The following is a 16903-nucleotide window of genomic DNA, read 5'->3' on the forward strand; positions in this document are numbered from 1 at the left end:
TCTAGGGAGAGACGTTCTCATTTGTTTCCCCACAAAAGTCGGTTCTGATGGGATTTGCTATGGGTTGAAGCCCCAGAGGATTCCATCAAGGAGGGGAGTGTAGTTTGCAATGACACAGACTTTGCTTTGAGGTTCATTAGACAACGGAGTGAATAAGCTTCCTGTGGAAGCTTCTGTTGTCTGCTCCCAGCACGAGTAGGCAATGCCAGGAGGGGCCCAGACCACTCTGGTCACTGAAGTTTCCAACCATAGGGTAGAGAGCCAAAAATACTATGTGCATGGTATCTAACTGTTGTCTTGGAGTTTTAGAGATTAAAAGACCATGTGAAACCCTTTGACCAGGCTCTGTTAATTAGTATCCTAACATTTCTGTCACACTGAAATCAAATGAATCAGATAGGGTCTAGCCCTCCTAAGGAGAACATGTCTAATTCTGAAAGACCTGAAATTGTTACTGTTAGGAATGTGTGTTTATTTTATTGTATCAGCAGCAATTAAAATGATCATTTTCAGCACCAGTGAAAATGATCATATGGTCTTTCTCCAAAGACCTTTTGATATGACGCATTAATATTTTTTCCATTCATAGAATTAACCATATACGATTGTATTATGCTTTTCATATACAACTGGCTTAGTATTTCATTTACAATTTTTCCATTTATATTCATAAATATGATTAGCCTTTAGTCACATTTTAGTATCAACTTTATGCTAGCCCTTTAGAATGTTAAATGAATTTAGATGTTCGTGCTTTTGTTTAACTTTAGAACAGTGTTGATACAGACAATGAGAATTATTAAAGTTTAGAAAAACTAAGCTGAATCTGGTATTCTTTGTAATGGAAGTGATAATTTCTTCTATTATTATTGGCACACTTAAGGTTTTGCTTTTTGAGACAGGTTTTCATGATTACATTGTCTCTGAAATTTTTCCTTTTTTTAGATTTTACAATTTGCTAGTCATATTCTTTTATAATTGAAAGCATCTTTTTCATAGCTTTATTTTTTACTTTCAGTTTTGTGTATTTTTATGTTTGTTTTAAAGATTTAATTAGAAGTCTGAGAGGCTTGTGTGTTTTGTAGGTTTTTTAAAAATAAACAATTCATGACTGTACTTCAAAAATTTACCAGTTTTATAATTGAATTTTGAAGGTTTCCTTTCTTTGGGCCATAGTTATTCTTCTAAATTTCACTAAAAAGAGATTGTTTTTTAAGAGAGAATAGCATTTAGGGCTGATTTTTTTTCTTTGAGGATAGACTTGAGTTTACGCCATGCATACATTTTGAAAGCTACATTCTTGGGGTTTTTTTTTTTTTTTAATAATTGAAGCTTATTAGGAAAAAATTGAGTTATTAGTTTAACATTTTTATTTATAATTTTTTTTGAATTATGAATGTTTGGACCTCTTAAAAGCTGCTGCTGACCCCAATCAGTATTCTGGCTTTGTGATGGGGAAGGGCATTAAGGTTTTTAAGAGATACTAGGTCTGAAAGCAGCCCAAGGTAGGGTGACCACACGTCCTGGTCTGCTGTTACAATATAATCATCAGAGTACCCCTTGCATTCCCAAAGGATCCTGGGAACGAAATTATCTGTCACCCACCCAAAGGCATTTAAAAGGCTGGAAGCCCTCCTAACATGCCCAGAAAGCACTCAGGTGAGGTGCAACTATTTCGATGCTCTTTGAAGCAATTGTCTTGGTTTCCTTCCTTCTTCTCCCCTTTTCCTCGACGCTGGCCTTTGTTTCTGGTGTGAACGCTTCCGTGTATGCCTGCGCTTCTGAACTAACCAGTGACTTGATATTCTGAGCTTGATGCTTGGTTCTTCCCAAGAACTGGACTCCATCCTGTCTTACTTTCTTTTTCTGCTTTGGACTTGTTCAGCCAGAACACCTTGACCCCATCTGGCAACCCTTGAGCCATCCTCAGCCCCTCCCAAGGGAGAGCAGGGTAGGATTTAGCCAGTTAGCAGAACTAGGACTTAGGAACAAGTGCTATCATAATGACCATCTAGTTTTCCTTTAATACAAAAGCAAGTACGCAAGTAAAATAAAATGAATTTAGAGGCAATCACTTCTCCACATCCGTTTTTTTTTTTAAGTCTACACTTTTGAATATTTTTTAGCTAGTTTTCTTATCAAGATATAATAGGGATGATTCACAAAAACTGAGACTAGTTTGGTAAGCATTTGAACCCACACACTTCTCCTGAGAACTCTCTGCTAACTCTCTGATTAATAGTTCACTGAATGAGCATTTAAAATTTCTGCTAAATATTTTTTCCATATGGTTGGCCAGTTAGGAAGCTGGAAATGATCACGGTTCCTTACCCGGAGGGATCCTCTCTCGCAGTATTCAATCACCCCGAAGATCATGGACTCAAGCTTCACTGTGCCGTAGAACTTGGTTAGGTTGTAATAGTCGATCTGAAGCAGCTAAGACATAACATGTTTATTTACAAAGCCAGTCAGCCCGGAAGGGGCGCCTGGGTAAAAACTAATCTGCTAATAAAACACGTTATGGTTCAGGTCGTTGGGAAGACGTATTACTCCTGACACACTGGAGCATCAGTGCAGTTTCTCAGCTCTTTGGGAAGATGTGTTATTCTTGATATGTTGGGGCATCAGCGCAGTTTCTGTTGCTCTTGGCGTTACATCTGACCAACAGCCTTTCTTTTGTCAGCACGGGGACGTGAATACGAACCTTTGACTACTCTCCAGTAATACAAGGACCACTTTCTAGGACACGCAGTAGATTGGCAACCTGTATTATTACCCCGTCAAACATCACTCTTCAACACCTTCGGGTGGAATTTCCAACAAGAAAAAGCATAGTCACCCGTTTCTTGTTCTGGGGGCTTCTCTGCCAGCATCCCCAGTATCTTGCTCCACCAGGGACCTCAACCCTTGAGGAAAATGGAGTGGAGCTAGCTCTGACTAAAGGGCTTTAAGTACAGGACACGTACCTTGTTCAATTCTATCTTCTGTTTCTCAGTGAAATTGCCATCGTTGTGCTTGAGATCCTTCAGAATCACTCGCTGCAACGGTAATGGAATTAAGGAGAGAATGTGACACGCCCATCATAGGCGTGTTGTGGTATCCTCCCGCTACACTGCAAAGCTCCTGAGAGCAGTAACACTGTTTTATTGATGTTTCTGTCCGTGGTGCCTAGTGCCTGGGATATGGTAGCTCGGATTTGCATGTTTCTTTAGAAATGGCTAAATGAAAAGGAAGGAAGGAAGGAAGGAAGGAAGGAAGGAAGGAAGGAAGGAAGGAAGGAAGGAAGGAAGGGGGAAGGAAGAAGGAAAGGGAAGGGAAGGAAGGAAGAAAGGAAGAAGGAAAGGGAAGGGAAGGAAGGAAGAAGGAAAGGGAAGGAAGGAAGAAAGGAAGAAGGAAAGGGAAGGGAAGGAAGAAAGGAAGGAGGAAAGGGAAGGGAAGGATGCAAGGAAGGAAGGAGGGAAGGATGGAAGCAAGGGGAGGGAGGGAAAGAAGGAGGGAAGGTTGGAAGGAAGGGAAAAGAGGAAAGAAGGGAGGGAGGGAGGAAGGGAAGGAGGGAGGGAGAGAAGAAAAGAAGACACAAACCCCACATGGGATTGTCATATTCCCACTGCAATGAGCCAAAATGTAATACAGGGTTGTCTGGACTGCTCTGAATCTCTTCTATTTTTTCCTTTTCCTACCTACATTCTCCCCTCTTAAAAATTCTATTTTTCCTTCAATTTACCCAGGACTGTGAGTTTTGTAACCATTGAGGCAGAGGCCCTCCCACCCCTGTGAAAGGATCCAAGAACAGCCCCTTGGACCGGCCCAGGCACCCTGGCCATTACACTGCCAACGTCAGGAGCCAGGGTGGCCGAGAGTCAGCAGGCCCCGCCCATCCCCTGCTGGAGAGATCAGAGCAGCAGAGGAGACCAGAGTCACCTTTTTGTCATATTTGCACTGTTGTAGTCTCTGGATTGTATCTCGCCTCTTGTCATCATCGATCTGGCACAAGAAAAAGCTAGTTATTTCAGAAGCTCCACATCTCGTTCCCCAGCTGCCAGTCAAAGGCTGAAAGGCTCTGCCGGCTGGGCTCACGGCATGCTGGGCAGCCTCAGAAAAACTTATAATTGACTTGTGTTTCCCGCCCACTGCTCACCTTCCTTCTTCTTTCCAGTATCCACCACCCTCATGCTTGACTCTGAGTTTTCCTCCCTTTCCCTCCCTCCCTCCTGTGGCCTGTTCCAGCCAGGGATTCCCTTTGCTTCCTTCTCTCCTGGCCCTCCTTCTACTGGGAACCATTGCCTGTGGCTGCAGACAGATGCTCTTGGGGAGCAAGATGTGCATCTCACACCTAAAGGCCCAAGTTAGGCAACTGAGGACACCGTGCCAGGGGTTAAGGGGGCAGCCCCATCATCCCTGGGTTCAGCCTGGGGTTGCCAGATCATCTGATTTCTCACAAGAATCTGGTAACATGGATTTTTCTATGCCATTCTGAGATTTTTATATTTGGCAATAAATTTTAAAAGAAGTTAAGTATTGAAACACACACACACACACACACCCCTCTGCAGAATAGATACTGTTCTTGGTCTGCCAGACTTCTCATCTAAAGGCAGAGAAGAGATTGAGAACTATGGCATCTTTCCATTCGATTCTCATAAAAACCTGTGGCATGTCGTAATATCTGCCGAAACTTACCTCATAGGGACATTTTGAAATGTGAGTGAAATAAATTATGTTCAATTCCAAGCATGACGCCTGGCACAACGCAGATTAATAAGTGTCACTTGTCGCCCCTTCTCCTGTTTCTCATTTTACCCGTGAGGTTATATATAAAAGGGCTGCATGACGCCACAGGTCCCCTGAGGATGGGCTGAACCTGAGCCTGGCTTCTTTTCACTCTTAGGCATCGATCGCGCCATTTAAGCCACTTGAACCTTAGTCTCTTATCGCAGCAGCAGCCCTAACTCACAGGGATACTTGGGGCTCGAATGAGACAGAGTTTGTGGCATTTTCTTACAAGCGAAGGTGTTTTATCTGCTAATGCGTGCTCAGGGTTTTTATTATATTTTTCTATCTGATGCTTCTCCCTCTGGCTGCTTTGGTTTCCCGACCCCTTCTGCCCTAGCACAGGCTGCGCTCCGGCATCCGGCCCCTTGGTCTGTTTTCCTCACCTCTACCTTCAGTGAGTACCCACGGCCAGTCTGGACGTGTGGCGTTTCCCCTCTTGCTGACCTTGGCCGACCTCCCTGCCCTGCCCGACTCTCAGCACCGGGGGACCCCTCCTAACGGCTGATTCCTGGGCACCTGCCCCCAGCCTGTCTGTATCTCAGAGTAACGACGACTCTCCATGCTCTGAATCACTTCCAGCCTCCCTCCTTTACTTTACTGTCCCAAAGACCTACTCCTTAGCCAGGCAGGTGGCTCATCTGATGAATTAACCCATAAAAAGTCCATCACGTCTGACAAGATAGTTGGGTTATGCTTCCAGAGTATTTACATTTTAAGGAAACACGCAGAGACACAACACTGGGGGCTTAACCCCAAAGAACAAGTGAAATATGGGGTTTTGAGGCGGAGGGGGGGAGGCTTGTGAGGAGTGGAGCCGGGCTGGACTTGGGCAGAGGTGAACCACATGGGAGCCCCTCCTGGTGTCCCACCAGAGCAGGGGCGGGGGGTCACTCACTCCTCCTAAGGCCTCCCCTCCCCTCCTCAGGTGCTGCTGGCAAGTCATTCAGGTCAATTAATTCTCCCTTTGAAAACCCAGTAATCTTACGGTCATTGACATCTTGCTGTGAATTACAAGATCCGATTTCTTCCCGACACTTGCCTGAGACAGACTGGCCTTTGTGAACAGAATTTGTGTGTGTGTGTGAGGTTCAGCATGTAATGGGAGGGTCATCTTCCAGCGTGGGGCATTTCTGGAGGAAAGAGAGACCTAGTCCTTGTACAGCCTGAGGGGATCCTTGTCTTTGCAGCACAGCATGCAGGACTTGGGGGGGGGGGTACCAAGACCTGGGAGCGAGGCTCCAAACACAAACCTGACCCGTGAAGCAATTTTACTTTTGCTGAGTTTAGGCGGAGGGCATCTCAAGTCACACTGTCCCGTTGGTTTGTCCCTACTCTGAGGAACCCCACTTACTCCTTGCACGTGATGGTTCTAGGTCTCCACCTCTTTTTAGTATGCCTGGGTCTAAAAACTCTGCTAAGACTACAGTGTGCAGTGTCAGGATCATAGGCTGCATGGTTACACAGACTGGGTTCAAACTGTAGCTATGTTCCTAAAATTCTAGCCCTGTTGTCTCACAGGGCTCGGGGGAAATGCAACGGGTCAACACATCCTGGCACATAAGCCGTGCTCAGTAAGGGTTAGCCGTGACTGCAGTAATCTTACTCACTAGCTGCGTGTGACCCTGCCCTGCATCTCCGCCCTCTATCCCTCAGTGTCCTCAGCAGCAAATTTACACTGATAAAGTTCAACTCCTGAGGTCCCCGTGCTGAGCAGGTAAGAAGACACAGGTCCAGCACTGACCGTGGAGGCAGAGGAGTTACCACTGGCTGCTGCTGGGATTTCCTGGCTGAGGGAGAAGGTGGGCAAATATCATCAAAGACCTCTTTCTTCAGCAGTGAGCAGGTGAGTCACACATCCGAGTGGGAGCAGCGTAGCTTCCCGAGGTTTAGGGGAACTCGGATGCTCTGCCCATTCCCAGATCCCTTCCGTGACAGGCTCTCACTACATGCTTTACCCTTCCGGGTCAGCTGCAAAGCATGAGTAACACACCGTATCGCAGCCTCCACCAAAGTGTTCGTTGCATCCAGTAGCTGACATTTAGGGCAAAGAAGAATCAAGGCAAAGACAGGAAGCTGAGAATTACAGAACATCCAAGTCCTGGATTCTGAAACAAATGACTCCTGCTTGGGACATGTCCTATCATACTACCAAAGTCTTGCCAAACGCCTGGCAAGCCGCACCAGCCGCAGCAGCGTTCTTCAGCAGGTCAGGGACGCTCACCTTTAGGCTAATATGGTTGGTCTCATTGGACTCCAGAGGAAAGATCTTTTCAGGAGGAATGTGGGACCACTTTTTCTGACGAAGTGCGTATTTCTTTCTATATTTTCTGTGAAAGGAATAGAACCAGATAATAGGCTTGTGTTAGTATTCATGCCATTCGGCTTCTAAACGTTAGGAGAAGTTTGGAGCCCTGATGTCCTCAGGTAGATACATGGTGAGTAGGGCTGGCCCAACTGTGTAACTCCATGTTCTCCAAACTGGTGAGTGCTGCCATCTGTGGCCCTGTAAGGATTTCTAATGGTCTTTTATATTCTTTTTTTTTCTTTTCATTTCAGTTTCTCACATGTTTCACTACGGCAGCACTTTACTGTAATAAAAAATTTAGGGGGGGAGGGTACAGCACAGTGATAGAGCACATGCTTTGCATGCAGGAGGTCATGGGTTCAATCCCCAGAGCTTCCATCAAATAAATAAATAATAAAAATAAATTAATTAATTAACTTAATTACCTCCCCCTCCAAAAACAAACAAAAAAATTGAACTAATGACATGGAAAGAGTGAGGAAAAAACAGAGAGATAAAAACTTAAACCGATAAGCTGAAAGGCAAATGTTCATTTTTAAACCACCAGAGAATACCCCAGGTTCCTAAATAAGCTAGTTTCGCTGGCGCATCTGTGCCTTTAATAAATGTAAAGAAAATAGAAAAGCCCAGAGGAAATGTAACATTTGTAACCCAACATTCACAATGTCAAGAATCTGATTGTTTCCCCCAGATAGTATAGATTGAGCAGAAATCTGGGGTTGTGGGAAATGCACCCTCACAGATTTACAGATATTACCAAATTATTTCCCAGAGTGTTTGTGCCAATTTACATGCTCATTGTAAAAATTTGCTTGCTCCATATTCTAAACATTTGGTATTATTCAACTGTTTTTTCACTTTATGACGTGAAATGGCGTTTAACTGCTGCTTTGCTTTTCATTTTCTTGATTATTAGAGAAATTAAGTAGCTTTTCAAAAATTTTCTGTTTTATAGAATGTATTGTTGACTATTCATAATCCTGCCCATTTTTTCTAATGCTTTGTCTTTTCCTTATTAACTTACATGAGCTCCTTATATATTCTGCAAAACAAATTTTTTAGCCTTTTATATGTTTCAAATTCCTTTTTCTACTTTATTGCTTTATTTAGATGCACGTACAAAGTTTTGATTTTATTCTGGCCACATTTATATTTTTTCTTCTATGACTTTTTTATCTTGACTGAGAAGTATTTTCCTACTTGAGATCATCAAATCATTTCCTACTAATTTTTTCTAAGTTTTAAAGTTGGCTTTTACACATTTAGGTTTCTAATCCATTTATAATCCATTTGGAATGAACTTTGCCTTTGTGTATTGTTTCAGGTAGGGTTTTAAGTTCATTTTTTTAATTTGGAAAGCCAAATGTCCCAACATCGTTTCCCAACTGACTCATAACATCACCTCTGTGCCATTCCAAGTTCTCATGCTTGCTCGTGTCAGATTCTAGAATCTGTACTCTTTTCCACTGGCCTACTTGTCTGTCCCTGAGTTTGCTTTGCTTGTCTTCATTTGACAAACTCCTCTGCACCTTCTCAAGGTCATTTATGATACCTTTCTTGCTGTCCTGGAAGCAGAAATGATTATTCTCTTCCTATGCTTCCATCTAACTCTAAGAGTATTCCTCATTCAGATTCACAGAAAATAGCATATTATTTACCAATGATTTTGATCCTAAGACCTGGTGGTAAGTGAGGTAACTATTAGGGCCTTGAAGTCGCCTGGACTCTCATCTCTGTACCCAAGGAGACCTTTGGGTCCCAGTGGAGCCAACTGTCATTCATACTGAATTAGAGGATGCTATAAATCATTCACTACTTTTCTTGCATAGCTGTTGGAATGGAAAACTACAAGAATAGTATCTATTTTCCACACTGCTGCTCCAGCCATTAAGAGACCTTATCTTTGCCTCCTATGCTTAAAGAAAATGAAAAATGCCCATTTCCACCTGTTACTGTTTCTTCCCTTGTGATTTACCCCTGTCTTAAGCTGACACCCATTTGGACTTGGTGTTTGAGGGACAACAGCCACATTTGTGGCCCTGCTAGTGGCTGGCTTTACTCTCCCCCAAATTTTGGTTTTCACTTCCCTTCAATTAAATGGTCACTGTACACTATAGATCATCTCCTATTTCTGGGTAACTCAGAGTCAGTGGAGTCAAGTTCTGCCTTCAGTCTGCAGAGAACAGTCGACCTCCTTTCCTGGAGAAACCTTTAACTGGTCTGCAACAGACTAGACGCTCATTATGAGGAAGTATAATGACACACAGACCAAAGCGTGTGATGCATAGAGAAAAATCGTTGTCTGGTTTAGTTAGGAAACGGGGGTGTGATCCTGTAATATTACAGGATAGAAAGTTTTGTGTTTAACATACACAGATTAGGAAGTAGTTTGGTTTATATATTCAACTCATTTGCATATTCAACAAATATTCCTGAGCATACACCGTGTCCCTGGCACTGCCCTAGGCTCTTCGTATGTCCAAGCTAAGCAGAACAGTCATGGAACTGATGGTCCTACGTTTGGCCCAGCACACTGCCTGGTGACGCGATTCCACACAAGCCACTTGGCTTTCTGGATCCCTCTTCACCCATGCTAAAACAGGAGGTTTGACATAGATGATTTTGAAAGCCCCTTCTAGCCTGAACATTACATAATATAAAAACTTTTAAGACTTCCTGGAAAATAATAAAACAGCAGAAATAGCTATTTCCACCTCTAGAATGCCTATCGTATGGTCCCCATACACTCCTTATTTCAGCTCCTCACAACAGTTCAGATGAGGGTACTGAAGCTAAGTGACCTGTTTAAGTGGCTAACAATACGGTGAAGACCACAAAGCTGGTACGTCACAGAACTGGGACTTGAGTTCAGCTGTCCAATGGCAAGCTCTACCCGGTCCACGCGGTAACATTCTGCCCCTGATGTAGTCTTTGACGCAGAATGTCTTCACGGCTCAGCTCTGTCTAGAGACCTCTGGGGAAGGTACATTACCGTCAGGAGACCCCAGACCTCTCCCTCTCTCCCTCCCCTGCTCGGAGTGATGAGCACAGCAGGCTGGGGCGGTAGGTACCTCAGCACCAGGAGAGCAATGAGCAGGAGGAGGACCACAGTTCCCGTGAGAGTGATGACGGCAATCACCAGGATCTGGGGGCCTGGGCGGGAAAGACAGTGACAATGGCACTAGTAAGGGATCTCTGAAGACAGAACACACACGTCAAAAGATTCCAGTTGTATAGTGTAATCTGACGAAGGGGAGAAGGAGAGACCTTTTAAAGTATTTGTCTTTTATTAATCTCTTCATTGGTAACACACCTTGCATCCTTTTTATTCTCGTCAGGGCAGAAATAAATCCCTTGGAGGTGGAGCTGCATCGTGGGCATATTTGACTTTGGTGAACTCCGTTTATGACGATAATCACAAACCACCACCACCACCATCACCACCACCACCACCACCACTCTCACACCCCCAACCCCACACGAAAAATAAGTGACTAGGAAGGAGCAATACAATCTCACCAGTGTAATGATCCTACTCTGGAGTCTATAATGTAAGAGGAAGCTGAGACAGTGGGGAAAGAATTTTAGGTAAGAAAGAAGAAAAATGAGTCTGGAGGTGGAGGAAAGTTGTGGACATTTTGTGTGTATTATCAATCATTTGGACTTTATTCTGCAGGTAAAATGGAGCTGCGAATCACAGCGATAGCAGCAGTTGGGCAGCATGACTGGATTCTGCTCTCGTTCTGGTGGCAGCGTGGTTGGACTGGAGGCGGGCGGGAGGCAGGAATGGAGCAGGGAGACAGCTGGATATTATTGTAACCCAGGAGGCAGATAATGAAGGCTTTGGATGAGGAACAGGAACCAAATCTGTGTTGCTCACTGCTTCCCAGGTGTTTAGAACACTGCCTGGCACTAAGTAAATGTTTATCAGATGGATGATAAGATAGTGATGGTATAGCCTCCAGATGAAATGTTCGGTTACTTAGTTGGCAGCTGTGTACACAGATGAAAGGCCAGGCATGAACATCTTAGTTGTATACTGTTTGAAAGATTGAGTTACTTTATTTGCAAAGTTTAAAACTAAGTGTAATGACAGTGAAATAAATGAAAGCTCTGGCTAACTGCATTTTCTAGCTAGCTGAGGCTGAAGTGCAGTTGCCCAGGACGAGGCAATATTGTCCGTGTTGTATGTAATATCAATATTTAATGGGACCCTTTTAGGTAAATAATTAGAACTCTCTGAAAAATCACTTTTTGAGAAGTTCAGTCACTTTACAAAGTACAGACCTTCTGTCCAGTTACCAAAATACCTAAAAACTCTTAAAGAAATATATTAAAAATACAAACCTAACGTTGTCACTGAGGGGTGCAATTAAGGAAAAAGAAAATAATTTTAACTCAAAAAGTTACAAAATAAATAAAAAGTTGCCAGAACCTGGGAGGAAAGAGATACATATCAGAAGTCAAGTTTGGTTTAAATCTAGGAAGCCTAAAAGATGGTTCTAGAGATAATTTAAAAAGCTTGCTAAAGAACATAAATCAATGTTAAAAAGCAATGATGACAGTAAATCTGAAGCTGGCCCTGTCCAGTGATGGTCAGTGTTACACAGTCACATTGCAAGTTGAGGGGTGAAGGCCTGGCCATGTTAGGGCTTTCCATGACATGATGGGGTCTCAACTTAAGGAGGTGGGGTGATCATCATTTTGACCCTAGTATGTGTCCCCTGAGGAAATGGAGAAGACTTAAGAGGCCACGCTCACTGACCAACCCCCCAGCCTGATGACATCAAGTGTTCCTTGATGAAACAGATATTCCTTGAGTTTACTGCAGTAACATGTAAATGGAATGGGGATGTATGTCTCTGTGTTCATTCTGCCAATTGCCAAACCTAGTTCTCTATAGAATAATTTATGCCAAAGGGTAGGTAGGACACACATTAAAGACAGGGATAGCTAAATTAGGAATATTTTTAGTGTTTAATCAGAGCTGTAATATCATTCATTGGGCAGGGAAGGAAAGTCCACATTCGCAAACCTGGCAGATCTAATTCAGAAAATAAGCAAAGGGGAAAAAAAAAACCCAAATAACACAAGCTAATTGCATAAACCATAGAATTTACTCTCCTTACCAAAAACACAATTTCAGGGAAAGAAAATTCACAAAGGATATCTTACCTCGGCCTGGAATATCATTCGGAAGTTTGTGGTTCTTCCAGATGAACGTAGGGCTCATGTCCACTGGGTTAGTCTTGTTTATGCGGGTGTCATAGGTCAAAAGAACATTGTACTGTGTCAGGGCAGGAAAAAGAAGAAGGATGAACAGACAAAGACATTCTAGAATGATTTCTGATGAGATGGACCATCCTGCCCAATGCCCTTTGAATTTCATAGTAATGCTTCTCAGTGAAACATGCTGGCAAATGTTCGCTTGCCGGGAGCTAGTTAGGATCCACTTGTTGGTTCTCAGCACGAACATGGATTTAAGCTCCAGGTGAGGTGATTACTTTTGATTTGAATACTCCTTTATGACTATACACTCTTCCTGCCCAGCAGAGATTCTCTGGGTCTTCGCAGCACTAGTTCAAGTCTTTCATTTTACAGATGTTACAACAGAATCCAAGAGAAATTAAATGCTCCAAGTCACATGACAAGTGAAGCACCAGTGTTTTCTACAATATTAAGTTGTTATTGAAAAGAATGTCTTGAGAAAATGCACCACAGTTAAAATCCATTATCCATATTTATACATGTCAAGGGGCTCCTAAAGAATTCTACATTTCTTAAGTTCAGTCAATGACATAATTTTCGATTCTCTTCTATCCATATGCTGTAATGTGCTTGCTTATACACGAAACTAATTAGGATTCTAAGATAAAAAGGTTCCTTTTTCAAGTCATCTGTCAGCAGAAATATTAATATATCCTTAAATTATTGAGTCAGCTTTGTAAGAGGCATCTGGAAAGTGACCATACTTCTAAATTCATCGCTATTCCCTCAAAACATTCTGGACCAAAGTTGTACATTCTCTAAACTATACTTGAAAGCAGAATCTATGCTTCAAATACTGAGGATAGGAAATACCCTGTATGTTAGGGAATGGTACATTAAATCTCCATTGAGACCTACTCTGTTTATGGAATAACTTATCTGTACCCCTATGTTTTGAGAATTAATCCCCATTTTCTCCATATATACATATTATACAACACAACTGATGGCATTAGATTATTGACAAGCTCAACTAGAGACTTGCCTTCAGAGACAGTAAGTGCACAGAGTAACATTTTTCATTTTGAAGAGCAGCCAGGAGGCTGACATAGGATCTCACAGCATGTATCTGTCTCCAAAGAAGACAAAGGCATCATCCCAGGTGGAAATAACTTAAGAGGGGAGTGTGGTTATCTCAGTAGTTACTTCTAGTAGCTGAAGTATTGAGTGGATCTTATTTTAAGGTATTCCTATGGAATCTATGCCAAATATAGCATTACACTAAAGGTTAGCAGAACTAAAACAGTGTAACTAAAAACTATGGATTACTTTTCTGAAATGCCCTCTGGATTTCGAGTTTAACTTTCTCAATCTGGGCATCTTTTCCCCAGCTTTCCACGTTTTCCATTATAGATGCCTTTTACAAAGCTGGGTCAATATATCCGCTCAATATATGAGTTAAGGATGTCATAGTGCTCCTACCGGAAAATTACATGAAAAAGTGAATAACTTTTTCTCCTACATTCCTAGTTATTTCAGGGCCCAACCTCTTCAAGAAAAAAAGTGTTTTACTGATCATTTGGTTGGTTAGAATCATTGGCTTTTAGTTTGTGATGGGCACAACTCTGGGTGACATAAAGACAGGTGTTTTTATTTCTAAGTTAAATGCTAATCAGCCATCAACTATGTGCCAGATAAGACGCTAAGCACAGGAGACGTGGAGAAACGAGATCCACTCCCTTTCTTTAAGGAACCGTAGTACTATACTATGTAGGTGCGAAGAAAAGATGTAGATATATATATATATGTATATATAATGTGAATATAAAACATAACATTAGAGGGATGGTGATACATGCCAGAGGGATTAGCCAATTAATGGTTTTCATGAAACTTCAGATGAAGAGAACAGGGAACGTTTCACTGAAATTTTTAGTTGTGAAAATGAATAAACAATTCTTAGGGAAAGAACTGTCACCTTCTCATTGGTAGCCCAACAATAGTCTGGTCTTTATATCAATGTATTCCAGGTGGGTATTTTTTATTTAGTAAATAGAGCAGATATTCTGAATAAGAAATTCTATGGGTCAAAATGCTTAAGGAATATGGTCCCAAGTGGGGCAAAATTGTGAATCTAAAATAAACCAACCTCTAGATTCTAAACATAACTTCTCTAATCCCTTCTCTATTACTTGCCTTCCAGGAGGACCCTCCTCGCCCAGTCCCTCAACCCAGGTTCCTGATGAGAAGTCAGACATACTTTGTTGGTGTCCACAGAGGTGTACAGAAGAAACATAGTATTGTCAATGTCCCCACAGTCATCCAAAGTCACAGGACCCATATGCCCTAGGGCAAAATCAGAAAGAGTTAGAGGCCATCGTTGACTTCTTGACTGACAGACCAGCTGTATCCCAACAGAGGGTATAAAATAGGTTCAAAACTGCTCCAGTTTATTGAAAAGTCATTGACCTTAACGATGTGATCAGAGGGCATCTGGATTAGTTCTTAGCCCCGAGATCTCTGAAGGATATTTTTATGAGAGATGCTGTTTAGTTAGAAGGAAAATGCTTTTTCTTTGCATTCAGGATTCTGACAGTAAAGGTAATCAGTCAATAGATGTCTCCTGATGATTGATGACAAGTTTTTGCTTAGAGTATTTACTAAACTTGTGACACAGTGTGTAAGTCACTGCACAATCTAACTTAGATATTAAATAAGACCAAAATCCCTTCACTAGCCCTTAGCAGCTGAACACAGGGAGAAAAGTATTTAAGTTCTCTGAGTCTCAGTTTTCTCATCTATGAAATTATACTAGTATAAAATGAGCCTATGAAATGGCTGTTTAGGTAAAAAAAAGAGAAAAAGATCAAATACTAGCAATTTCTCATGGTTCACATAGTAGCTAATATTTATTTTTTGTTTACTATACCAGGGTCTGTGCTAAGTGCTTTACATGCATTTATTATTTTATTCTTCCCCAAATACTATCACATACAAGCTATTACTCTCTCCATTTTATGGATGAAAAATCTGAGGTCAGAGATATTAAGTAACTCGCTCCAGGTTACAAGTACAGGTGGCAGGTACAGTTGGCTGACTGCTGCTTATGACCACAGAGGTGCAGACAAAGAGGCGGCAGCCTCACCCCACTGCTGAAACCTTTCCCCTCTAGTGATATTACTTTCAGGGGATATAAAGGGCTGGTGCCCCTTGTACCCGCCTTCACTGTTCTCTTTTTTTTCTCTTTGAGAGCCAGACATTGAAGACTAGAATACTGAAGCAACTACATATAGGGGGGAAATTAGGAAGTGATTCCACATGCCCAGGGGAAGGCAGAGGCTCAGAGAAGACCTGGGAAGACCTTAAGTTTACACCTCATCTGATCCTCAGCAGAGACAGCCTACAAGAGTAAAAACAAAACCAAAAACCAACAAACCTTGAGGAATGGGGAGTGAATTCTGGGATTACCATATTATTAGATTCAAATGTCCAGTTTTCAACAAAAAAAATTACAAGCAATACAAAGAAACAGGAAAGTATGGCCCATTTAGAAGAAAAAAAAAAGGAAACTATCCCTGAAAAGCAACTGATGGTGAATCTACTAGTCAAAGGCTTTAAAACAACTGTCTTAGAGATGCTCAGAGAACTAAAGGAAGACACGGATGAAATCAAGAAAATGATGTATGAACAAAATGTAGATGTTAATAAAAGATAGAAAACCTAAAAAAGAAACCAGAAAGAAATTCTGGAACTGAAAAGTATAGAAACTGAAATGAAAAATTCACCAGAGGGATCAAAGGCAGAGTTGAGCTCACAGAAGAATTAGTAACTTGAAATATAGAACAATAGAAATTATCAAATCTGAGGAAGTGATTCCACTTCTGGGTGTATACTTAAATAAACTGAAAGCAGGGTCTTGAAGAGATATTTATACACTCATGTTCACAGAAGCATTATTCATTACAGTAAAAACATAGAAGCAACTCAGGTGTCTATAGACAGATGAATGCACAAGCAAAATGTTGTACATACATATGATGGAATGTTACTCAGCCTTAAAACAGGAAGGATATTGTGACATATCCCACAACATGGATGAAACTTGAGGACACAATGCTAAGTGAAATAAGGCAGTCACAAAAAGACAAATATCGTATTATTCCACTTATCTGAGGCACATGTAAGTCATAACCACATGACTATGATTTACACATAGTCAAAAACATAGAGACAAAAAATAGAACAGTGGTTTCCAGGAGCTGGAGGGAGGGGAGAAGGAGGAGTTACTGTTTAGCAGGAGTGGAATTTTAGTTTTGCAAGATGAAAAGAGTTCTGGAGATGGGTGTGGTAAAGGTCGCATGATATAAATGTACTTAATGGCACTTAACTATACGCTGAAAAATGGTTAAGATGGTAAACTTTATGTTATGTGTATTTTACCACAATAAAAAAAAAATTGGGAAAAAATACACATAAGTCACTGGCAGAACTTGGGATACAGGGGATGAATAAAGAATGGTTGTCTCTCCCCAGCCCTGTTTCTTCAGGGGAACAGAAGTGATCCCTTCCTGTCACTGTCATATACCACAGACGCTGGTACAGCCCTCAGGCTTTAGT

At 41.8% G+C, this 16903-nt stretch overlaps 1 protein-coding gene across 6 annotated transcripts in view; it reads right to left on the reverse strand.

Moving 5' to 3' along the window:
- GUCY2C (guanylate cyclase 2C) overlaps positions 1–16903 on the reverse strand; it is a 76698-nt gene that overhangs the window by 24671 nt on the left and 35124 nt on the right. For all 6 annotated transcript variants that reach the window (XM_064479063.1, XM_031444056.2, XM_064479064.1 and 3 more), the window contains 7 exons: positions 14547–14632; positions 12254–12365; positions 10150–10231; positions 6995–7100; positions 3922–3984; positions 2967–3038; positions 2332–2436 (listed from right to left, as the gene is read on the reverse strand). In XM_064479063.1, coding sequence (XP_064335133.1) covers positions 2332–2436; positions 2967–3038; positions 3922–3984; positions 6995–7100; positions 10150–10231; positions 12254–12365; positions 14547–14632 — 626 coding nt within the window. The remainder of the gene's footprint in view (positions 1–2331; positions 2437–2966; positions 3039–3921; positions 3985–6994; positions 7101–10149; positions 10232–12253; positions 12366–14546; positions 14633–16903) is intronic.

This window comes from Camelus dromedarius, chromosome 25 (assembly GCF_036321535.1).
Source record: "Camelus dromedarius isolate mCamDro1 chromosome 25, mCamDro1.pat, whole genome shotgun sequence".
NCBI classification, from domain to species: domain Eukaryota; kingdom Metazoa; phylum Chordata; class Mammalia; order Artiodactyla; family Camelidae; genus Camelus; species Camelus dromedarius.